The 26,764-nt window shown below is 34.7% G+C and overlaps 1 protein-coding gene across 1 annotated transcript in view; it reads right to left on the bottom strand.

The window, feature by feature from the left end:
- Positions 1–26,764, bottom strand: part of LOC128173030 (uncharacterized) — a 77,323-nt gene that overhangs the window by 42,592 nt on the left and 7,967 nt on the right. The window contains exons 8-37 of the mRNA XM_052838782.1: positions 26,506–26,612; positions 25,378–25,534; positions 24,877–24,997; positions 24,067–24,192; positions 23,401–23,489; positions 22,869–23,075; positions 21,961–22,123; positions 21,357–21,491; positions 20,146–20,222; positions 18,861–19,073; positions 18,232–18,385; positions 15,986–16,126; positions 15,327–15,484; positions 14,565–14,697; positions 13,139–13,405; positions 12,220–12,384; positions 11,931–12,077; positions 11,166–11,373; positions 10,784–10,978; positions 10,206–10,423; positions 9,673–9,812; positions 8,646–8,752; positions 6,106–6,164; positions 5,222–5,340; positions 4,648–4,727; positions 3,748–3,868; positions 2,256–2,376; positions 1,298–1,429; positions 916–971; positions 125–221 (exon numbers count right to left, since the gene is read on the bottom strand). Of these exons, the coding sequence (XP_052694742.1) occupies positions 125–221; positions 916–971; positions 1,298–1,429; positions 2,256–2,376; positions 3,748–3,868; positions 4,648–4,727; positions 5,222–5,340; positions 6,106–6,164; positions 8,646–8,752; positions 9,673–9,812; positions 10,206–10,423; positions 10,784–10,978; positions 11,166–11,373; positions 11,931–12,077; positions 12,220–12,384; positions 13,139–13,405; positions 14,565–14,697; positions 15,327–15,484; positions 15,986–16,126; positions 18,232–18,385; positions 18,861–19,073; positions 20,146–20,222; positions 21,357–21,491; positions 21,961–22,123; positions 22,869–23,075; positions 23,401–23,489; positions 24,067–24,192; positions 24,877–24,997; positions 25,378–25,534; positions 26,506–26,612 (4,213 nt within the window). The remainder of the gene's footprint in view (positions 1–124; positions 222–915; positions 972–1,297; positions 1,430–2,255; positions 2,377–3,747; positions 3,869–4,647; positions 4,728–5,221; positions 5,341–6,105; positions 6,165–8,645; positions 8,753–9,672; positions 9,813–10,205; positions 10,424–10,783; positions 10,979–11,165; positions 11,374–11,930; positions 12,078–12,219; positions 12,385–13,138; positions 13,406–14,564; positions 14,698–15,326; positions 15,485–15,985; positions 16,127–18,231; positions 18,386–18,860; positions 19,074–20,145; positions 20,223–21,356; positions 21,492–21,960; positions 22,124–22,868; positions 23,076–23,400; positions 23,490–24,066; positions 24,193–24,876; positions 24,998–25,377; positions 25,535–26,505; positions 26,613–26,764) is intronic.

The following is a 26,764-nucleotide window of genomic DNA, read 5'->3' as shown; positions in this document are numbered from 1 at the left end:
TCAACTGATATCTACACAACACAACTTGATATATCTACTGATATCTACACTACACACCATATAACATAAATGTATATTTATATCTACACTACACACCTTGTAATATCTACTGATATCTACACACCTTGTATCCCATGGCTGTCTTTGTGGTGTTGTGTAGGATGATCTGTCCTGTACACTGTCCAGAGTAAATCTTCATCATGTTCAGTACTTTGGGTGGGCTGATGAAATGAACAACAACAAATCAAAAATCAAAGTCCTGATAGTCCTTAAAGTTCTAGAATGCACTCTGGAACTAGAAGAAATCTTCTCAAACATAACCCTAATACAGCAATCAATCAATCTTCCTGATGAAGATTTTTGATTAATTATTTTTCTTGGAACTTTTATTTATGGAAAAATGAATTTGGAATTGACCAAACACCTACATGTATATAGTTACAATTATTTCTGTTATTTTCCCCACTTGTTAGTTCTTACATCAATGAATGTACAAGATATACTAGAAACATGATAATAAACAGTCCAAAAGCAGATAAATATATTCTTTATTATTATTAATAATAAAGTTTAGTAGATAGTATAAATATAGCATACTGTATACAGGGATATTTTCGCCCCGCGTTATTTTCCCCCTTTTTCATTTGCAAACGGTTTTACCCTGTCTTGAATTCTCCCAGACAAAGTTGTGAATAAAGAAAGATAGTTTAAGACATAAAAATTCTCCCAGTGTTTAATTCGTCCACTGACAAGGAGGGCAAAAGGGGCGAAAATAAAACAGGGGGCGAATATTTCCCTGTATACTGTAATTATTACGGTATAATAAACTTTAAATTTAGTACAAGAAACTAAAGATCAGTAAAGCCATGAGGACAGTGATATATCGATGACAGTATATTGATGGACCACACCCACCTTATAATTAATCCCTCTTTACGGATGAACTCCACACTATTTGGTGCCAGCTTCTTCTGCAAGACAAAACAAATTCACACATTATAGTAAAATTATACTCGACATCATTTATAATACAGATATTGACAATGTATTGACAATTACAGAATATTCATCTGGAATCATGACAAAACCAGAGTTAAGAAAGATCCTCCCAACTTGATTTTTCTTTTAAATTAGTTCATATGTCTGATGTCATTTGTACAATTGGCTGTGTGAGCTGATATTTTGTACATGTCAGACCCCAAACAACTCTACATTTCACTGAGACACATTACAACCAATCAAAACACAAAGGCCAGTCACTTTCTATGATTTCAGCATAAGACAGGTTTATTCGTACCGCGTTTGGGTCTAATGGAGTCCATGGTTCGACCTCCATCAACCTGACGACCTCGTGCCCAGAGTGGAGTCCAATCATTGGGTAGAAGTCCGGCAGCTTCTTCCCGTTGTCTGGGATCGTCATCTTGTGAACCTTAAAACGATAAATCAAGCCAACTCAGGAACATGTTGTGGTGTCTATAATTTATCCAAGTACTGAGCATTCATTTACAGTAAATAGCCAAAATAATGTTTAATATTAATATTATAAAACAAAGAATTGAAGGTACTGAGAATGCAATTTAAGTATGCAGAAATCAGAAATCCCACCAAAATTTACTTTAATTTTTATGTAAATTCTGTATCAATGCAAACTGTATTCAGTATTTAGCAATTACTAGTTTCTAGCCATTTCAAACCTTTGCTTTCTCTTTCCATTAAGAATTTCACTGTGCGGTAAAAAAAAAACCCCAGCTATCTATGGATAGCAGTATTGCACTGTTCAATACTCTAAGGTTAAATTTATTTAGATCTCTTTCACAATCTTCAGGAGTTTTAGCTCATAGGTGAAACATAAATTAGAATACCAACTATATAAGACTGCAGCCCTTAACATTGGTCAATACTGTAAATGTACCACATTTGGCTGTGTATTCATTAAACGTTTTGGCAGGGTGTGTTTTCCACTATCAAGTACATCGGTAAATGCCCCGTATATACCGGTATGTATAAGAATAGTCATATTTAGAAGTAAGTTAATTCAAATCCATGCCAGTTTGTTCAAAAACTAATTTCAGCCAAATATCATACATGGAAAATAAACTACGTTCATTGTTAACAGTACCGTTCAGAGCTTAAATTACCTCTTTCTCGATCGTTCTTCAGGAATTATAGTTCATGGGTGAAACATGAATTATAATTCCAACTATATAAGACTGCCATACTTGACATTGTTCAATACCTTTCAGGGCTCAAGTTACCTCTTTCTCGTTCTTCAAGAATTTCAGTTCATGGGTTGTGACATCATACTCCACCGCCATCACATCTCCCATGGTGCACTGCTCAAACTCCTCCTTGGAGCTGCCATTTTGTTTGTACACCCTGTCATGATAACAAGCGAGTGCATGTGACTGGTGCAAATCATGTGAGGAAATAACATGCTAACAATCAATATACTATTATTGCTGCCATAGGCTCGATGTGGACAGGAATCAATGTTTGACTCGTTTCCTCTACATTTCAGATCGTCCAACCATTAGACATTTGCTTATATATGTATGTTTCCATTTATGAACCTATAGAATAATAGCAAAAACTTTAATTTTTGTGTGAACTTTTTAATGATTTCACAATGATTGCTGCTCATGCTTATCATAAACTTTGCATTATATATGAATGTAAAGTTTCAATATAAAAAACAAAGTTATGTTAACTTAATAATAGTTCTGAATGATTTGCCTTTCTCAGGCATAAATATATATTGTAATAAACAGCAATGTTAAAATTATTAAATAAAAGTTCATTGGGTTATTAACTTGGTTGCTACATGATCAAATCTTTGGGTCCCTGAGGATTTAATTATGTGACCAACAAAGTTTATATCCTAGATAACATTTTACAATGATGTTTATTTCTTAATTGAAAGAAACCAAACTAATTGATGGAAATCTTGCTGATCAGTAATATTGGTAAAACATTAACAGTTGTAACATATACATTTTTTGACTCTGGTGAACATCTAATTAATAATTCAAACGTATTTTATTGATAATTCAAAAGAATTGGGCAACAGGCTAAGCCTATGTAGACCCTTTCCAAATATCTAATTAATTTTAGATAAATTAAACAATGAAAACACAGCTGAGGTCAACATGTCTATTGGTACTGGTAGTCAAATCAAGGAGACAAAAAGCAATCTTCCTAGGTTTGAAGGCAGATGCTTAAGGCAAACATAGGCAAGATCGGATGAGCAGGAAGTGGCGAAAGAACAGGAAATAGCAAAATTTAGCATATTTAATGTTCAAATGAAGAAGAGACTCTTAGATATTTGGGACGTGCTTCGGCAAGATATAAAGAACATGCATTGCTAGAAGATTTTTGAAATGGACTTCCTGGAAACTTAAAACAAGGTATGACATGAACAGAAATGTAAGTCATACAAGCGAGAGGAGAGACTTTGTTGTCATCTTATATACAGAAATGCAGGAAGAGGATTAAATAAATAAATAAGGTACTGTGGTCACATTAATATTTGTGGGTATCAATTTTTCAATGAAAATTACACTTTTAGGGATACATAAATTCGTTGTCAATGATCCTATCAATACAAAATGTTAGTAGAAAATACATTTCAATGAACATTAAATTTTGTGGATCAATTTAACAACAAAATCTACGAAAATTAGTATTCTACAAATATTGATGAAACCACAGTTGTCCGCTTTCCCATCATGCATTGCTGGTAACACTGACCTCCCGTCATCGGCGTGGTAACCATAAGAGTTCGTCTTCCAGCCGGGCATGTTGTTACTGGGATAGAGTTTGGGACAGATACCGACTCCAACGGAGCACTTTGAGCCCCGGCATAAAATCTCTACAGGAAAAAATCCCAAAATATGGAAAAAATCTAATATAGCCCCTACATAAAATCTCTACAGGAAAAAAATCCCAAAATATGGAAAAAATCTAATATAGCCCCTACATAAAATTTCTACAGGAAAAAATCCCAAAATATGGAAAACATTTATAGCCCCTGCATAAAATCTCTACAGGAAAAAAATCCCAAAATATGGAAAATTTTTCTATCCCCTGCATAAAATCTCTACAGGAAAAAAATCCCAAAGTATGGAAAAAATTTATAGCCCCTGCATAAAATTTCTACAGGAAAAAACCCATCTTTACTAGCCGAGGGTTTTCAGTTCACTTTGTTCCCCATAAACCCTTTCATTACAAAAACTTGGTTATGTGGTGGCGCTATCTAGCGAGCAACTTGAGTTGCGCCCCTTGCATATTTACATTTTAATCGAATTAAACAACGGGTTACATACACACTACAGCATTAATACAACTTGAAAACATGTTGACTACCAAATATCGGAACATAATTAACGATGCTATTAAATATGAATTGGCTAGTGAAGACGGAAAAAACCCACAAATATGGAAAACATTTACTCTACATTTGAAAACATGTATGCCCCATTGAAACATTTTTTTCCCTTTTATCAAATAAAACTTCAGCTCTGAATTTATGGGATTTGTGAACCCGATAAGGAACAAAGTTGATTATTTTCAGATTTGATTTCATTTGAATTTCATTTTCATTTTATTCTGAATCATAAGTTATTATCATTTATTACTGTCATTCCTTACTTATTGAGAACTTCCTTAGAGATTCTGAAAAAGGCTTCGGTCCAACAAACTGACCAACAGCTTTGGATCCCTTGGCATAGCTGTATAATAAACACGAACTCAACGTCAGAAATGTTTGGCAAAAGCAATGATTTAACAATGACCTAAATAACGTTGTTTACAACACCTTACAGAGTGTTCGCCCATTGACCCACTTTGATGTCTTTTACTTTTCAATTCTATTTTATAAAATATGGCATCGATAAAAGTAAACAATATGTATTTATTAAATACTCCATATTTACCATATAGATATAATTTCAAATAGCACCTCAGTACCTTACTATCATATAACTTGAGCTGCTTCTGTGTAAAACCAAACAAAGGGTATATTACTTCCTTTAAAGCTTAATTCATTCACAGCACTGCTTTAAAACACTTGCATTATGCTTATTTAATCTCTCTCTCTCTCTCTCTCTCTCTCTGAGTTCTAGTTTAACTTTAATATGAGTAAATTTTGTCTCTCAGTTCCCTGGTATTTTTATTTGGTCAGTGCTCTGTCTCTCAGTACTATCAGTACTTTGATTTCACTCACCACACAATGCCAGCCTCCTGGAGAGCCAACACCTCTCTGTTTACATCTGTACAGTACTGGATAAATGTCGGAACCACAGGCTTGGAATCCCCTCTCTCTGCACTGCTGCTAACAGCTCCCTACAGAAACACAGTAAACCAATCACATAGGTACTATTATAGAAATTAAGGATATCTATCCATCAGCTAGGTTAGATAACTCAGGAACCACAGCCTTGGAATCCCCTCTCTCTGCACTGCTGCTAACAGCTCCCTACAGAAACACAGTAAACCAATCACATACAATTATAGACATTAAGGATATCTATCCATCAGCTAGGTTAGATAACTCAGGAACCACAGCCTTGGTATCCCCTCTCTCTGCACTGCTGCTAACAGCTCCTACAGAAACACAGACAACCAATCACATACAATTATAGAAATTAAGGATATCTATCCATCAGCTAGGTTAGATAACTCAGGAACCACAGGCTTGGAATCCCCTCTCTCTGCACTGCTGCTAACAGCTCCCTACAGAAACACAGACAACCAATCACATACTATTATAGAAATTAAAGATATCTATCCATCAGCTAGGTTAGATAACTCAGGAACCACAGCCTTGGAATCCCCTCTCTCCTCTCTGCACTACTGCTAACAGCTCCCTACAGAAACACAGTAAACCAATCACATACAATTATAGAAATTAAGGATATCTATCCATCAGCTAGGTTAGATAACTCAGGAACCACAACATTGGAATCCCCTCTCTCTGCACTACTGTCATCTTGTCCAAGTTAGGTTTCCTGATGGATTAAAAGCACCATAGCTAGGCATTAGAGATATAATGTAATCATAATCACCTAGTCCATATGTCAAACCTTTGGCCAGACAAAAAATACACACCTTTGGAGCAAACAGCCTGATCTTCACTCTGTCCCCTTGTTTTACATAGAGCCTCAAATCTGTAGATATAGAGAACAAATGTTGATAAAACAAAAGCCATTGTTAACGTAGCATTGCAACCACTATTGAAATAAAACCACTATTGAAATAAATTATTTCAATAGTGGTTGGGAATGTATTTCATTAGAAAAATCACCTTGCAACCACTATTGAAATAAAACCACTATTGAAATAAATTATTTCAATAGTGGTTGGGGACGTATTTCATTAGAAAAATAAATTTGCAAACACTATTGAAATACAACCACTATTGAAGTAATGATTTAATAGAGGTTGGGGATGTATTTCATGATAAGAACTACTTTACAGACACCATTAAAGTTCAACTACTAATAAATTTATTGTTTGTAATCGTAGATGGGAATGAATTACTTATAATCATAACTATGTAATTACTTTTATGTAACGCATTTGGGAAGAAAGAAGTTGTATATCATATTTGCAAACATCTCTACCTAGTATGCATTTTGCAAATAACCTACAAAATGCCTGCACTAGAGTAAACGCTTCTGTCTTTGGCGTATTAACATGTGTGATGTATTATAATGAAATGCAAGAAATCTAACGAATAATATCAAATACACAATTATGGTACAATTTTCACTGCTGTGTAGAAGTAAATAACTAATTCTCGCAGATACACATGCATATACATTTGTTTTTATTTAACAAACAATTCAAATACACAATTAAAGTATTAAAGACTTGCATATTTTATAGTAATAGTAATCAAGACTATGATGTAAATGTACTTATTTTAGGATTTTCACTGTTGTGCAGAAATAACCAATCCTCGCAGATTAACATATAATTTTTTTTTCATATTATTCTTTACCTTTCTCTTTCTATAGATATATCATGTTTTATGGAAATTGTAAATTATTTGTACTAGAAGACAGACGTTGTAAAATTGCCAGAACTTCTATTCAAAACCTCTGCATATTAAAAAATAATTTATAGCTTATATATCATTATATGATGTAATAATGAATATCACTATTAAGATTAACAATTTCAATGATGGTTGGGGATGTACTTCATTAACACCAATATTGAATGAAATAAATTATTTCATTAGTGGTTTGGTATGCGTTTCATTATAACAACTATTGAAATTAATTATTTCAATAGTGGTTAGGTATGCATTTCATTACAACCACTATTGAAATAATTTATTTCAATTGTGGTTAAGGATGCGGTTCATCACAACCATTATTGAAATAATAATAATAATAATAGTGGTAGGATGTTATTTTAATGCCTATTATTCCGACTGTGCATAACACTTAAATAACTTTGACAGGTGGTATGGGAAACATGACTATATAGAGGTTAAATCAAAGAACATCATAATCAAAAAGGAATTCATCATCTCATAAGGCATATTTCTTTTCTTAAGAAACTCCCCTAGCAGAAAGGAAAGCGTTTCAACCAGACATTATAATAGACATAAAACTGAAATGCGTCATCAACCACTATTGAAATATTTTATTTCAATAGTGGTTGAAATGAAAGGTATCCCCAACCACTATTGAAATAAATTATTTCAATAGTGGTTGAAATGAATCGCATCCTTAACCACTATTGAAATAATATATTTCAATAGTGGTCGTAGTGAAGTAACCCCCAACCCCTTTTGAAATAATTTATATTAATAGTGATATTTATAATAATATTTATCAATAAATAATCATTCCATATACAGGGGGTTTGAATAGAAGTTCTAGCAATTTACAAGATGTTCACAATTGTGCAAATAATATACAATATTATAGGACATGATATGTTTGTAGAAAGAGAAATGTAAAGAAAAAAATGTAAATTTTCAAAGAAAAATTAATGAAGAAATTCATTCTATGCTACGATTGAAAAAATTATTAAAATTATTGTAGTTGTACTTCAACAGTGTCTGTAAATTGATTTTCAAAATGGAATACACCCCGGAATACTATTTAAATATTTTATTTTAGTAGTGGTTGTATTTCAATAGTGGTTGTAAAGTGATTCTTCAGATGAAATACATTCCCAACCAGTATTGAAATAATTTATTTCAATAGTGGTTGCAAAGTAATTTTTCTAATGAAATGCATTCCCAACCACTATTGAAATAATTTATTTCAATAGTGGTTTTATTTCAATAGTGGTTGCAACATAGCATTCATTTCACCATTTAAAGCAGAGTACATGTGTATGAGAATAGTAATATAGTTTTAAGTTAAAGTCGCTTAAATTACATGTGTGTTTAAAGACACTGGATAGTCTCTTTATTATAACGTTATACAGTTTGTTCAATAACACTATGTTGTCTGTTCAAAAACACTATGTTGTCTGTTCAATAACACTGTAAAGCCTGTCCAATAACACTGTAAAGTCTGTCCAATAACACTGTAAAGCCTGTCCAATAACACTGTAAAGCCTGTCCAATAACACTGTAAAGCCTGTCCAATAACACTGTACAGTTTAGTTTGTTTGAGATTTACCTTTGTTGCTGTTCTGTGCATACGTCAGGTCGGACAGGTTGATGTCTTTATTATAAGTCCGAGCCATACCAGGGGCCGTCAAGATACACTTTCCATCGTTTACTGAGCTGTGACAAACAAAATCACGTATTTACAGAATTACACTGTTATACATGTATAACAACACAAGGTAGACTTTGAAAAGAAATTTATTGAGCAAATCAAAGATCTGATTTAATCAGATTGATCCCAGTGTAGGGTTTGTTTTCATCTATATATCATACTCATATTTTTTGCTATAACGATCACATTAAGATCAAAATCTAGTAAATGAAAAGTGCCTACAGGTTTATGAAATTCAAGATACAAATGCTATAAATGGTGCTTCATACCAACAGCTTTGTTTAATAGGGTGTACCGGTGCTTAAATTTTTAGTAAACACAATAAAAAATCATGTTTCAGACTGACTTTCTATGTAATTTGTAGGTAATAAGTAAGAAATCAATGAGTTTTGTCCATTTTTGAGTATTGAGATATATCTAGAATGCCTATCCAAAAATGGCATTAAACAAGCCATTGACCTCTTATTTAAAATGATGTCAAATTCAATGATGGTATCGGGATCACTTTTCCCATAATTCAACATAGAATGTTAAGAAATTCTTTTAAAGCTGTAAAGTGCGGAAAAATATCATCAAATCAATTATGATGTTATAATGGATTTAGAACCATAACGATACTCTGAAGTCATTAATTAGATCTTGACTTTAAAAATAGGTTTGGTTTGGGACAACAACAGGCCAACAACCAGACTTTATTATTTCTTGGGAACACAAGAACAGTGTATTTATTTAAGGATGAATTCAACTGCTACCCAATCTATACTCATACAAACTAGGCATGAACAGTTAATGCTACATACACCGCAAAGAAAACAGTCACTTGACCTATCAAGACTTATTGTGGCAAGGCATCATTCTTTACACAATATAAATTGAATTTTTCAGCCAATCAGAAAGCATGTTACAACCAAAATTATATTTATACCTTAGACATATCGGTGGACACATTCCCTGCGTCACATCAACCTCCACCTCATTGAAGGTCACAGGGCTCAAGGTCACTTGATGGATCTCTGAGGCCGAGGTCAAGGACATTGCCATAGGTCTCAGTTCTGTTCTCAGATTCTGAAAATCATTTAGAAATGACACTGTATTACATACTGTAGAAGCTCATACCGGTATATTCAATTTGTTGAAATTTTGTTGGTTTTAAAGGGGCATGGTCACAATTTTGGTCAAAAATTATTTTTCCGATTTTAATATTGACAATGCTTAAGAAATGTATTTTAAATAGGCAACCAAAATATGAGTGTCATTTGTTGAGTTATAAGCGAGTTAAAGAGCTTAAAATTCCTCGATATGTAAACAAAGTGTTTGTTTACATTTTAAACGTTGGAGTAAAAATTTCAGTTTTAGACCTAAAATGAACTATGAAATGTTAGGAACTGTTTATCTATGCAAAATTCATTTAATTTCAAAACGAAAAAAAATAGGTCACAGTTAATTAGGTGAACTGACCCAAAGGTTCTTGGCACAGGTGACACAGATCCCACAGTCCACACACCCTGGGGTCGCGGTCCGACACCCACACTGTCGGAGGTCCGTCCCCATCACCCTGTTGTAGACACAGTTCTCTCCCTTGTCACAGCACAGGTTACACACGGTACATACTGACTGTCCACTGTCCGTGTCGGGGAGCGGGGACCAGTTGTGATGGCAGCTCACTGTCGAGTTCACTGTCAATGACAGCAAAAGGAGGATGAACTGGACTTTTACCTGCATGCTCATCGTTTCAAGAATGTTAAACAGGGATTACTTCTTTCTCATATTGATATTAAGTCATCCACTTTTAGAAGACTTTGAAAAGAGGTGATATTCATCCCATCTATTATAATACAAGATGGATTAACTAGTACTAGATATATCTTTTCATGTCCAGGACAATAGACACAGATCTTTGATTTATTGTAATGTCCTCTACATTCAGAGAAGAATGGATGTCAATCCTGTGTATATTATATCAAAATTTTCAATATGTCAGATTTTTATTACGGTAACTTATATAATTGGACTGAGGTTTTGATTTTAACACAGACCTGAATTGAGTGGCGAGTTCTGTGATACGACTGCTAGGACGCCGCGCCTCTTGATGACGCGGTCCACCAGGTCCGTGACGAGACAGAAGACGTGACGTGTGTACTCCCTAACACTTCTCTCTGTGTCATCATTCACTGAAGCGCCGTTCTTCTGGGGGAGGTAACAACGACACTCAACCTCCAGGGTACGTGCTCCTAAAACATGGAAACAAGAAAATAACTGAGCAAAATCACATGTTCCCCACACTGCCTGATATAATAACATTTTTTAAATAAAAGTCCTACCATTGGTCAATTATTTTATTTAAAGAGTCCTAGCATTGGCCAATTTTTTACATAAAAGTCTTTACATTGGCCAATTTTTTAAATAAAAGAGTCATACCATTGACTGCCCCCTCTTTGACAATTGTCTGAACAACACCAGACAGAGTTACTGTCCCTTCCTGGGACAGGATGATGGGCCGGCTGTATCCAACAATGGCGGAGAGAATAAGGGGAAGTAACTGTGGCGGGGACATCGCGGGGAAGCTGTAAGATCTTCGTAACAAAACGCAATCCTTGACCGCCCGCTCTCTGCTCACAAACTCCCTCTGTAAATAAATCAAAGGTTTTATGAGTCATTTTGGTGTTAAATTGACATGCTGGAAGCAAGGCTAGCAAGCAATATTGCTTTAACAGATAAATAAAAATCAGGTTGTTTTATATCGTCTTAGTGCTCACCAAATTCACAATGAATGTAAATCAGTGGCTCAATATAAATATTCAGCTCTTTGTTATAATCACTTTTCTTTGTGCAGGAAATATTGTATTACAATTTGGATGATCAACCTTTCTGCAACAATTATATTTTTTCAGTGGTGGTGGTGGGGGGGGGGGGGGGTGAAGAGGGGGATTGGGGCAGGGAGAGAATTTGCAATTTTAATTGGTATTTTTTTCTTGTAAAATAACTCATACTATACAAACAGTTGTCCTATACACAGAATCTCATTTAAATAAATGGGTTTTTTCTGTGAATCTTTCTGAAGGAGGACACAAGTTCTTGGTCAGTGAGTAAACAAACATCTCGTACTTCACAGTATATGAGTATGGTTGTTCGTATAATATAGTCTCACATTACATGTAAGTATGTTTCTGCTATCAGACTTACAAAGCTCTGTGCGGGAGGACTCAGATTCTGGGTCAGTGCGTACACAAACAACTCATCCTTGACATTAGTCCTCCAGGTCACCGGGATCTTCATCAGGCCAAGGTAATTCTGTAGAAAGGTCAATGTCATTTGGTCCTTGTCCATGTCCTGTCAAAAAATATTTATCAAGCAGGATGTAAGTATTTGATTTTATAAATGTGCATGTATTATACATGCATTAGTTTTAAAAAATCCTGTCGTTTAAAAAAGTGCAATCTTTGATATTTGAAATCCTCCATTGAGATTCTACCTTAAGTACTGCTTTCCATACAGTAGAGGACTTCCCAACAGCAGTAATGCCTGCAGGAGAAGATTCCAGTTTTGTAAAGTTGATCAGAGACTCGGCAGGCTTTCCTGCAAAGTCAAAATCCAGGGCTAGCAAGCCACAGTCTGACTGTAAACACAACAGCTCCCCCTACATAGAAAAAAAATAAATCATGGCATTTACAGTGCTGTAAACTTAAGAGGACAATGAGTCTATTACACAGTATTATCAGTTAGGTATTCTTCAAGGTTTTTAAAATCTTATTATTTTATCCTGCCAATCCTGAACTATATAAAACCGTACAAAAATTGATGCAGGCATGCAATTTCATATTCTTGCACTTATTCATAACAAAATGGCAGAATATCATATTTAAGCACAGACTGTAAAAGTGGTTTTTTAAGTATGGGGAAATTTACTCTTAGACTAGCTACACAGTTAGTTATAAACCACGAAAAATACACCTGCGTGTATGGTAAAAAGTTCAAAACTAACTAGTATGGTAAATCACACATCCCCGTTTTTTATACCAACACATAGTGTTTGACCATTAAAAAGGCACATCAAATCATGAGTTTGATTAACTGCCTTTAAAGTTCTAAAATAAGGCATCTACAGTACAGATGATGACTGTCTGTATATACCCTACAATACAGATGATGATGTCTCTATACTGTGGAATCATTAAAATTCGTGGGGATCAATTTTCATGGATTGCTTAAATTTTACAGGTTTGTGGGGATGTAATTTCGTGTATTCTTGTATACCTACAAAAGGAAATATGACTTTATTGCCTTAATTTATTTATTCTTGGAGGATGTTAATTCGTGGATAAGAGGTACCCACGAATTCCACGAAAATTGAGCCACAACGAAATCTAATGATTCCACAGTATCCCACTCACCTTGTGGTACATGGCCTCCACCAGCCTTAGAAACATCTCCCCTGTAAGGAATTTAGGCGACACGCTCTTAATGTTCTCAAACAGGCTTGGGCAGGCTATGTCCTGTGACCGTGACTCCACCACTGGACAGATTCCGTGGGCGCGGACTTCCTGTCTGATCAGATCTGGGACCTTCAGCAGTGAGGATGGCAGACTGTACAGCGCCATCTGCTGGTCTCTGTGGGACAGGAAGTGGTTTAAGATGGCTGTCTTTACCGTGTCTATTCCCTGTGACAATTGAAACAAATACCAAAAGTAAAATCTAGTGGTTACCATCATGATAACAATTTTCACCATCAAAAAGTAATTACTGCATATTTTTTCATTACTACTCTGAAACTCCTCTCTCTCTCCTCTCCTCTCTCTCTCTCTCTCTCTCTCTCTCTCTCTCTAAGTGTATTCCAATTTAATCATTTTCCCTGAATGCATTTTGTCAATTGAGAATGTCTCTTGATAACTACTAACTGATACTTCAATTATTAATCTGAAATATTGGTAGATAAGATTTACCTATTTCAATAACCCTATCCATTCACACGAAGTATTGGGGTATATCTATAATGAAACCCTGTGGTCCAGACCCCAAGGGTATACAGAGGCAAACTTTTGATCTGTCTCACTTTTATAAAAGAAATATTTCTTAAGTGTCATGGCTCTGAGTATATCTAATTCAGCCCTATGATAAAAGCCCGTCAAAACTTACTTTAAAATTGGATCTCAGTTTAAAGTTCACAAAAGGAACAATACATACCAGGAACAGTACTATATACAGTACTATATTATATATAACTATATACAGTACTATATTATATATAACTATATACAGTACTATATATATATAACTATATACAGTACTATATATATATAACTATATACAGTACTATATATATATAACTATATACATTACTATATATATATAACTATATACATTACTATATATATATAACTATATACATTACTATATATATATAACTATATACAGTACTATATATATATAACTATATACAGTACTATATTATATATAACTATGTACAGTACTATATATATATAACTATATACAGTACTATATTATATATAACTATATACAGTACTATATTATATATAACTATATACAGTACTATATATATATAACTATATACAGTACTATATATATATAACTATATACAGTACTATATATATATAACTATATACATTACTATATATATATAACTATATACATTACTATATATATATAACTATATACAGTACTATATATATATAACTATATACAGTACTATATATATATAACTATATACAGTACTATATATATATAACTATATACAGTACTATATATATATAACTATATACAGTACTATATATATATATAACTATGTATACTAAGTACTACCTCACTGGAGGACAGTTTGGCGGACAGATATGTCAGTCTGTCCGGGGACTTGGCGAGTCTCTCCAGGTTCTCCGAGGCTCGGACGAGTTCGCTCAATCTCTGCTGCTGATCCAGGCCCAGACTGTCAGACTCACTGACCAACAAAATAGGAAGTGACATCATCAGACCAACAAAACTAGTGAGTTCAATCATAATAAAGACTGAAACATCAGGAAGTGACGTCATCAGCGACAGAAAAAGCTAGGAGGACAGACGATATCATAGACTGAATTACTGGGCTGCGTTTTAAAAAGAACTTACAACCAAAATAATGAATGCTTATTAATCACCAACTAATCAATGATTTATTTTTATGTCTGGAAAATATAACTATGGGAATTGAAATATTTGTAAACAAATGGTTAAATGTCAATTTTGTTCTCTAAAGATCATTTTACGAGACTGTAAATATTCACGTATTTGTCGTAAGTTCTTTTGTAAAATGCATCCCAGGTATCCAGAATAAATTTTATATTCATAGATGTTTTAAGGAAAAAAATATCAAAGTCTGATTCTTATCAGTTATTATGAATAGAATTGACATTGTCTTTTTAAGTTGATGCTTATGCAATCATAACCAGTATCTTTTAATTACATGAAGCTATTAGCTGCAAGTCATACAGTAACATAAAAAAGATATAAAGTTTGCAAGTATTGAATAAACTAATGAACGTTGATTGAGCCTTGAGAAATAATTCTATTTCAATACTAGCATAGACTGACCCCTCCAGAGTCCGGATGTGGTCCCTGATTTTTTGGACACATGGCAGCTTATCCAAGGTCACTTTGCCCTTGAGAGCCGCCATGTTAGCACCGCCTGTCACATCCAGGACCGTGAATCCACACCCCGGAAACGGGGAACCACTTGCCCCAGAACTCTTTTATCAAACAAAAATATTTTTATTAATAACCATATTGCTGCAAGCAGGTATTTTCTAAGACTTTTCTTAATTTATATGGCACAACTAAACATTGTCAAAGAAAGGAACCATTTACATATATAAAGCAAGTGACACAGTGAAGACTTCCTGAGAAACTACTCAGTTGTTCATTTTTTTTTTTTATGGGAAATGGGTCTTATTATCATGTCATGTACAGGCCTTATTTATTCTTCAGCTAGCACAATATATTTGTAATTTGCTTAAAGTTTTAAAGCCTTTTTATCATGTTTATTATCTTCTATATAATATTTTTTATTTTGTTACCTGTTACATTTTGCAATCTGTTACAAATAATGTTGTTACATTTGTATTACATATGGTTACATTTGTATGAAATATATTATTTATGTATCAAGTATGGTTACATCTATTTGACATATTGTTATTTTTGAATGAAATATAGTTACATATTGTTACATCTGTATTACATTAGAGTTTTACCTGTCCTTTGGATGAAAACTTTGCCTTGTTCCAGTCTGACCCGGAACTGAATCCGCGGATTTGGATGACAGAGAGATGAGAAGAGTGTGCCACAAATGGGAACAGGCCATCCGCATAATGCTTCATCTTATGTCTGTAGACCTACAGAACAAGATAATCATGCAGGCAATTGTTGTCTTAAATAGCATTACATTACGTTTAGAAAACTCCTGTTACATTACCCCTATGGAACTTCTTTATTCCAGGTAAAAACAGCTCCATACTCCAATAGCTGATAATCAATTATTTTAAATAATTATAATAGTATAAAATATCCTCTTTTATGCTACTTCTTCTTTGTTCCTTGTTAAGTAAACCTCGTCCTTGTTTATCATGCATTACATTGCAAACTACAGAAGATTACAACTCCTCTTGCCTTATGATTTTGTATTGCATTACATTCTATATTACATTACACAATACATTACATTATATTACATTTTCTCCCTATATGGTACTTTTTCTTTGTTCCTGATTAAGTTAACCTCCACTAGGCTGGCTGATCATCTTGTATTTAATTACATTACATAACATTATTTACATGTATTACAATAAACAAACATGTTACATTACAGGTACATTATATTATAATACAGTCAAAATTGCCGAAGTTGCCACCCCTATTAAGCAGTCACCTTTTGTATGCGGTCACTTTATTTCCTCCTGATGAAAATTCCTGTATAATTGCCCTCTAAAGAGCGGTCACCTGTCTAACGCGGTCAGCGGTCATCATATTTTGATCCAAAACTGTACAGTCAACATGCATTAGGCAGCCATTTTGGGCTGTCACATGACTTACACCCGAGGATTTTAAACATGGCTTCAGAATATCGGGTAATGTAAACAATAATTATATGCTTGAGGCGAGAGAAACCAAATTAATCGATGTATTTATAATACATAATTGGCAGATCAGATATGACTGGGAATCAAGTGAATTGTTTAAACATCTATTAACAATGTTTGTTTTATAAACATGAATGAAAAAAGGTGTAAAAAATGTGACCCGCTGTGAAGCAAGAGAAAATTGCTTGATTTAATAATATAATTTTTAGTTCAGATACGGTCGGTTAAAAACTTCATTGCTGATTTGTATTAAAAGTGTTTGTTTACTATGGATACCGTAATCATGAAAATAGTTAGAGTTATAATTGTGAAAATATCAGCGACAAGGTTTTACTACATCATGACTTTTTTCAATAATTTTAAAAAATATAAAAATTGCATTCACAATGCATTGTTATATATTTGTCCTTATTTTAAATATTATAATAATAGATACTATACAAGAGAAAAGCTGTCAATGTGACAGCAAACCGGGTTTTCTTTTATGTGAATTGTATCCATAATCCATGTCAACACGTATCCAGTGAAATGGAGTACCCTATATATGCAACATTTTGCAAAAAAATGACCAAGTTCAAAAGCTGGTATTTTTTTCATAAATGATCAGAAATCAAAATCCTAGCAATATGCACACCTCTGATATATGTACAATTGATCAGCAAAAGAACAACTTCCTATCTGGAGAACTGTAGGAGGAGTTATCCGTACAATGAGGGTACCCTATATGCAATATTTTGCCAAAAAATGACTAAGTTCAAAATCTGGTATTTTTTTCATAAATTATCAGAATTCAAAATCCTAGCAATATGCACACCTCTGATATATGTACAATTGATCAGCAAAAGAAGAACTTCTTATCTTAAAAACTGTAGGAGGAGTTATCCGTACAATGAGGGTACCCTATATGCAAAATTTTGCCAAAAAATGACTAAGTTCAAAACCTGGTATTTTTTCGATAAATTATCAGAAATCAAAATCCTTGCAATATGCACACCTCTGATATATGTACAATTGATCTGCAAAAGAACAACTTCCTATCTTGAAAACTGTAGGAGGAGTTATCCGTACAATGAGGGTACCCTTTTGGCAGCCGCCCGCCCACCCGCCCGCCCGCCATTTTCACCATTTTAATAACCGGATTTTTCCGTTGGAAAACCCGGTTAAAAACACATCTAATCATTAACTTTATCTATCATTTTGATACATTATTGTTTTATTGTGATAATTGTTTTAATAAGGTATTTGATGTTGGCAAATTCATAAGTCTCTATTCAAAGGTCACCTCTGTTAAGAGGTCACTTTGGGTGCCTCCTGCAGGTGACTGCTTAATACAAGTTTGACTGTATCTCCCTTCATCGTACCTCTTCTCCGTTCCTGGTGAAGTACACTTCGACTTCGCTTTCCTCAATCAGCTCCCCGTCCTCCCGGAACTTCCCCTTCACCCCGCACCCCAGAACATCCCCCTCAACAAATTTCAGGTCCTCACTGGTGATCAACCTCTCTTGGCTGCACACACTGTCAAAATATATAGAACTGATATGACTGCATACCATCAATAAATCATTACATAATACACACACTAAATGAAATGATTACAACCATTAAAATTACCAGACACATGATCACACAGCATGTATATGATCAGTGACTGTGACATGTACACTACCACGGATTTGAACGCTTTACTGTAGGTTCCTTAATTAATGCCAGCGCTTAGTTCCACAACTCTTAGTACGCTTTATATCAAATTTTGAGAATATTTCAATTCAATTCAGTTTATTGACATCACCATGTTGGCATACAGTCAAAATGAAATCAAATAGCAGACAAGTGGCAAAAAAAAAAAAAAAATGTGCAACAAATTTTTAAACATATATATGATATAGGTATTCTAGAACCTCCTCTTTTTAAAGAGTTTTCTGTAAAGATGAACATTAGAATTAAATAGAAATAGCAGAATGATCAATACAATACAAAGTTTTAGACGTACGCCCCAACCCTTGCACTGTTTTTGCTGCAATAGAAGACTTCATATCGAGAGCATCCGATGTAATCGGAAGAATCCGCAAATCCGTGGGTGAGTCCGATCCCCATGTCAGGGTTGTCCACCCCGTAAACAGAAACCTCCATCTCAAAGTAGGTCATCTGGGCATTGATGGGGGTCCTTGACATCAGGAAGGCGTAGGAGTGTTTCATGTCTGAACTGTAAATAACACGGAACTAGAAAACTGACCAGTCAGGAAGGGCCCCGCTATGACAATGAATATAGAGAAGTGAAAAAAACTTTGAATTCTAAATTTTCTGAAGCAGGCAAGATATTTAATCCCAGGGGATTAATTGTTCTGCTCTCTCATCCTTTTCTTCTAAATTTACAATAAGATTTTTTTTTCGGAAATGACAGAATGGGGTTATTATCTGATTACCTGTTAAAATTAACAGCATTAAGGCAGAAAAAAATAAAATAATCAAAAAATAAAATAGTAAAAAAGGATATCTTAATATATATCTTGATTTTAGAATTCAATAAAATTATCATAAATCATTATGTACGGTTTTTTAACCAAAATAAAGTATGAATATTATATTCTAAATCCATATTTCAAAGAATGTACACAATACTACACATCATTCAAAATTGACCTTAACTTCAAAACAAAGTTCATTTGCAGATACAGGCAATGCAGTAATTAATCTCAATGTGACAGATAAAGATAAAGCTTAGGATTTTCTTCCTGTGGAAGGTTAATTAATCCCAAAGGACAAATATTGCACAGCTTTTCAAGAATACAATGGTAGCATTCTCAGAAGTTATCTCTCTTTGCCCATTTATTCTTATGCATAGTTAAGGAATCTACCCCACCACCCCAGCTCCAAACCAGAAGACATAGAGAACCAAACTTAGCATCAAAATATGTATTTCTGCCTATATACTGAACTACCATACCAGATTTGAACTTGATTGGGCAACCATAAAAAAAGTTATTAGAAAAAAACAGAAAATTTGTGGACAGAAGAATGACAGACGGACAGACAAAAGGACAGACAGAGTGATTACTATAGGGCAACCGCAAATCCTTGCGGGGCCCTAATGAATTCAATTAATTTCTACGTGTTTACTACTACGTTATATGAGTATGAGATAACTTCTAAACTGCTTTGTGGTTTGTAAACGGTCAAACTTCCCCAAGTTATGATATATCGTATAACAAAGGTACTAAAAATTAAATTCAGTCCTTAAATAATTTAGAATGGATTGTTACTATAATTCTATGTACCTTGCCATAACAGAGCCATCATCGAAGATCTGCATGGACCTCTGGACACCCACAGTTATCTTGTCAGACTCTGCAATCTTTAAAAAAATATACCCAAAACATTCGAAAATCCACAATAAGTTCATTTCTTTACAACAGTTAGAATTAAATAAAATTCTTTAAAACCAATATTACTCCCTTATTGATCTGCAGTTCTAAGCTTTTGCAAGGGAAATTGAAATAGTTTGGTGAATTTTCTGACACATCAGATATTGTTAAATTTACTTCATTGAATTATTTACAATGTAACACTATTTTTTATTTTGCCAACCTAAAGAGCAGTTTTTTAATACAGTTATTGTTAAATGATTTGTAAATAAATATATTAATTAGATATATTTTACATATTTCCTAACAATGAATGTGAAAAAAAAAAATCTTTAATATTCGAGGTAAAAATTGAGTTATGTGTTGAGCCTCCTTAATATTGCAGTGTTCTGCATGTAATGACTTGGGATATAACCTCTTTAATCACAGAGTACTTACTGAGGCCCTATAGGGGGCTGGTAATTCTCCGGATCTCTGTGTGCTATGACTTGGGATACTATCTTAGACTAATCTAATCTTAGATTTCGTGGTGGCTCAATTTTCGTGGAATTCGTGGGTACCTCTCATCCACGAATTAACATCCCCAACGAATTAATAAATTAGGGCTATAAAGTCATATTCCTCTTGCATGTATACGAAAATACACGAAATCACGTCCCCACGAACCTGTACAATTTAAGCAATCCACGAAAATTGGCCCCCACGAATTTTAATGATTCCACAGTATTACCTCCTTAACTACATAGTATTTACTGAAACCCTTAAGAGAGAACCTGGCAGTTATCAGCTGTAGTCTCCTAAGGATATAACCTCCTTAATTATCGGGTACTTACTGGGGCCCTGTAAGGGGGCTGGTAGTTCATCAGCTGTAGTCTCCTCTCTTGTGTGCTATGATTAGGGATATAACCTCCTTAATTATAGGGTACTTACTGGGGCCCTGTAAGGGGGCTGGTAGTTCATCAGCTGTAGTCTCCTCTCTTGTGTGCTATGATTAGGGATATAACCTCCTTAATTATCGAGTACTTACTGGGGCCCTGTAAGGGGGCTGGTAGTTCATCAGCTGTAGTCTCCTCTCTTGTTTGCTATGATTAGGAATATAACCTCCTTAATTATCGGGTACTTACTTGGGCCCTGTAAGGGGGCTGGTAGTTCATCAGCTGTAGTCTCCTCTCTTGTGTGTTGTGACTAGGAATGTAGACCAGAACTTGCTCCTCAGGCTTGCCTCCACAAAAGTTGAAATTATACGAGCTCTCACACAACTGGAGAACAAAGACATTAGCAAGGTCAATTTTACGTAATGTAGAAAATTATCAGTTCAAAGCAAAGAATGGTTAAAATATGCAGCTAATCTTTTACTTGTCAATGAATGGAAAGAAGGTAAGCCATAACAAACGATATCTTATTAATAACTGCTCTCTGATTTTTGATTTGAACATATTTTATTGCATTATATATTACTGCTCTCTCATAACTCAATTTAATTAGCCACATCATTTCAATGTCAAAATGCAAAGCTACATGTAACATCTATCCAAAACATATCAAGAAGAATAACTCAATTTATCAGCTTGGAATTATTTAGCTTTTTGTCTTTTCAATGTGGAAGTCAAATCAACATTGTCAAATTGGCTCCGTTTAACAGCACCTTATATAGCAGCAAAACCTTATACACGGTCCCATATTTAGGAGCTGGTAAATAAATGTGTTTCACTTGCTGCAATCACTTACGAGTTTCCCATTTCGCTTCACTCTGACTGGATACTGCTTTGTTCCCTTGAATGTGATTGGCTGTCGCTCCACCTCCCACTCAATCGTAACCTCCTCCCCTGCCGTGAATTTGGTCGGACCATTCACCAGCTGTAATATCTCTTTGTCGTTTTTCTCCTTGACACTAAAAAAAAAAAACATCGAAAATGGTAAAACCTTAAAGATCGAGCTGTAAGTATCTTGCTTGTGGCTTGACAATCAATTTAGGAATTCATACCATGGAAAAGCACTCTATATTTAACAATTTTCTAAAAAAAAAATTTAATTTTCAACTCAGATTATGACAATGCCCTTTCCATTTGAAAGACATTATTTTATTCCCCAAAAATATTCCGTCACATATAAGAATATCTACCGGTATGTTATAATGTATAACCTATCATAAAGTTTTAAAAATAGGAGCAAAATTGCTCTGCTCTACGTTCATATAAGGGAAACACATATTTGCTTTTAAAAACATCGACTTTTAAAACATCCAAGAATGGCCGCAGACTCATAGATAAGTCAAGGAAACTCACACAGCAGTAGTACTCTAGTACAATGTCAGTAATACTCACACAGCAGTGGTACTATAGTACAATGTCAGTAATACTCACACAGCAGTAGTACTCTAGTACAATGTCAGTACTACTCACACAGCAGTAGTACTCTAGTACAATGTCAGTACTACTCACACAGCAGTAGTACTCTAGTACAATGTCAGTAATACTCACACAGCAGTAGTACTCTAGTACAATGTCAGTAATACTCACACAGCAGTAGTACTCTAGTACAATGTCAGTAATACTCACACAGCAGTGGTACACTAGTACAATGTCAGTAATACTCACACAGCAGTAGTACTCTAGTACAATGTCAGTAATACTCACTGTCCAGTGGCATACACCAACAGGTAGCGGATACTGTCACTATGGTTGGTGGAAATAGTGCGACCATTGACAATGATCCCGATCTTGAAGTCGTCCATCTCGGTGAGAATTTTGACGGAGAACGAGGTGTAGGGTGTGTCCTTGGTCCCGATTGACGGCTCCGACAGGAAGTACACGTCTGACGTCCGGCCGTCGTACTTGTTCTGACTGCGAGGAAATAAAATGGGATGAATTAAAAAAATCAGAAACATTAATGTCCAACAGAGAACCATGGAACATTACCGAGCAAATAAACATGGAGTATTGCAGTTGGTCTGAGAGATGACGACACAGATATCAGGGGAGATTACTGTTACCAAAACCTGATCTGACTGCATGCATGAAGACAACTTGATGAATTTGTAAAATCAGAAAAACCAACCAAACAACAAAAGGAATTCTGTCAAAAGGGGATTAGACACCAGTTTTGAGACAAATTGAGGAGTAGAATAATATATAATTTATCTATAATCCAAATAATTGTGTATAATACCTGATAACTCCAGATTTGTTAACAACACAGCACTGGTTGTAACCGTGGTGAATCCATTTCTTCTCCTTCTTGTAGACACTCAACAGTTCCTGAACAAAGTTTTAAATTAATGAAACATGTCTACTTTGACTTAAGCATAAGACAGTATCTCTAGTACCTGCAACTGAAAGAATTGTTACTAACAGTACTTCTTTACATTACATACAATTAAAATTGGAGAGCAAGAGAGAGAGAGAGACAGACAGAGAGAGACAGACAGACAGACAGACAGAGAGAGATAGACAGACAGAAAGAGAGAGAGAGAAAGACAGACAGACAGAGAGACAGACAGACAGACAGAGAACGGGATAAGCAAAACCAGAGAAAGTCTTCAAAATATAAGGGACAGTAAAAATATCGATAGATGGAGCAATGATGCAGTAAAACAAAGAGTTGAAAGAAATAGTGAACATCATAGTATTATAACTCCCAAAACATAATAATTTTTGGAGAGAAAAAGAACTAGAGAAAGGAAATTATTTGATGTCCAAAGTATTATTTTTTTTTCAGATAAAAAAATGAGAGCAGGAGAGGACAAATGTTAACTAGATCAATGCAATCAATTCACAAAAACTTTCCACGATAAGTCATTCTACAACAATATATTAAGAGCATAGCTGTACAGACCTTAGGCGGGGTCAGCAGGTGGGGGAGCTTGAACTGACAGGTGTAGTGGCTATTTATAGCGACCACGGGGTGGTAGTAGCGACTAAAGGCGCCGTCCTGTGACTCGTGGCCACCCTCGTACTTCACCTGTCAATCACAGTCAAAATCAATCATGCTTGAGTGACAATCACAGTCAAAACAATCACGCTTGAGTGACAATCAGGGTTATGCTGATGCAGAAAAACTCTATATTCTACAAATTTGAACTGTATGCACACATACATATCAAAATAGTAATACTGACAGTTAAAATCAGTTAGTGAAAGCAAATGCTGATAAGCTGTAAATTCTATTGATGAAAAGTCAAACTGTATGCATATGTAAAATAATTGGACAACTTTTGGTCCACTGTAAAGGTTGGATTACGGATGTGAAAAAGAAAATGGATCAATCATAAGTCTGTATAAACATTTTCGTTTCAAAATCGGCTGAAATCAGCGGACCCGCTGAAAAATCCAATCCCTAGTTACATGTAGATGGATAATTTGGCATGATCTACAGAAAAAATATTTTTATCTCTTAATCATAACCCACCATTCATTAATGATCTAAAGTTTACTGTCAGTCACTTTGCCATATATATAATTATATACTTAGAGTATACTGTATATGACCAGGAGCACCTTATTATTAAAAACTCTAATTAAAATAGCATCATCTTAATTCAGTGCTTTATATTTGCATCTGATTGGCCTATAAATGCATAGGCTTACAAAAAAGCCATGTCTAGCCATGTAGATAGTTAGAATGCCAATGGGTATTTAGCCATACCTCTGTACCATTGTGAGTGAAGTACAGCCGACAGTGCGGGCCAGCATTGTACTCGGAGTCCCAGTCGCCACGGATACCGAACCCAAACACGTCACCTTTCTTCACATTGGATAACTGAAAACTAGAAATTCCAAATGGTTACAGATCAGTTGAGAGGTGTCATTTTTTTTCCAACAACTTTAATCATGATGAAGTGATATATGTACAAATGTTCTAATAGTATAATCATTTAGGATGGTTGGATCAGAAAGATAACAAAATTGATATATATTAGATAAAATTAATGATTGTATATATGGATGGAAGGAGAGATGGATAGAGGGAGGGAGGGAGGGATGGATGGATGGATAGATGGATGGAGGGGGGATGTGTGGATGGAGGGAGGGAGGGAGGGGGATGTGTGGATGGATGGATGGATGGACAGATATGCTATAAACCTGTGTATTACAAAGTTTTTGGGGTTGTTCATACATATATCCTTCAATTGAAATCCTTACATACCTGTGTATAACGAAGTTTTTGGGGTCTGTCATAGATATCATACTCCTGTTGTTATTTGGGTCGGGCGACAACTTTGGAATCATGACGTCACGTACAGCTCCAATCAGAAGCTCATCCTGGATATCCGCAGCCTCAGTATCACTCGGAAGTGACTCCTCTGTAAAATACCGGAAATACCCAGACTGATTCTCTTTACGTCTAAATATTTACATGAAATCTCTCTCTTATTTATTAATAATTTAATTCTGGTTGTAACGCGGCATTTGATTGGATAGAAAAATTTAGTTAAATTTGTATAACCTGGTTTGCACGTCACAAGACACGTCACAATGCACCAACGCACTAATTCACTTGACGTTACGTTTGAATTTTGAACAGATTTATATCATTTTTAAAAGTAAAACGGACTCAATTTGTACAGCAAATTCCAGAAAATTAAATTATAAGGAATGAACTCAATATCTACCCAAGTTATACTCGTATAACCTGGGTTGGAGCAATTTACGCTTTTTTATAATCCGCTTCGCGGATTATAAAGCGTAAATTGCCCCAAACCAGGTTATACGAGTATAACTTGGGTAGACATTGCGTTCAATTCTTAATTATCCTTTCAAACATCAATTATAATAAAACTTTTACACATTAAGTAGATCAACTTGCCCAAGGTTACATGTGCATGCTACATTCATGAAGCAAATTTCAAATGAAAGTTTTATGAGGTGCATTTCACGTGAAAAATTCCTGTTATAAGGAGGCTGTGGGGTCACCCAGTTATCAACCAGATCTTTCTTAAAATTTTAGATATGATAGCCTTGGTCATACAAGTATCAATTAGTAAAGAAAAGTTCCAAATATTTAAGCTGTAAAATTTGGCTGTTTTCTATATCTTTATAGAGAGCTCTCCTACTTTAGGAGGTTAAAAAGACATGTCCCTTAGTTAAGACATGTCCACGCTCTTTTACCTGAATAGAGCATAACTCAAAATTGTCTGCATACACAGAAAACAAGCTCTTCTACTCACAGTTCATGATAATAAAGTTACACCTTATGTATGCGTTCTCCTCTTTATGCATTAAAAAAACATGCAAACCCCCCCCCCCCAAAAAAAAAAAAATTAACTAGACTGACCTTTCTTGATGAATTCGATCAGGAAGTAGGGATGTGACCTAGTTAGAGGGGTCCTGGACAGGAAGCAGCCCTTCACTGTACGTTCTGTCTCCGTCACCGCCCAGTTCCTGAAAGATGACAATAAAAGGGCTACAGTCACAGACAAATCAAATCAATAACAGCTGTAGTCAATCAACTAGAAGACCGTCTTGTTTGTAATAAACAAAATGATGAGCTGTAGTGAAGTTATAAACAACAAATTTGTCACAACAGAAATCAG

The sequence above is a fragment of the Crassostrea angulata genome, chromosome 2, assembly GCF_025612915.1.
Source record: "Crassostrea angulata isolate pt1a10 chromosome 2, ASM2561291v2, whole genome shotgun sequence".
Classification (NCBI taxonomy): domain Eukaryota; kingdom Metazoa; phylum Mollusca; class Bivalvia; order Ostreida; family Ostreidae; genus Magallana; species Magallana angulata.
This window is presented reverse-complemented; position numbering and strand designations above follow the sequence as displayed.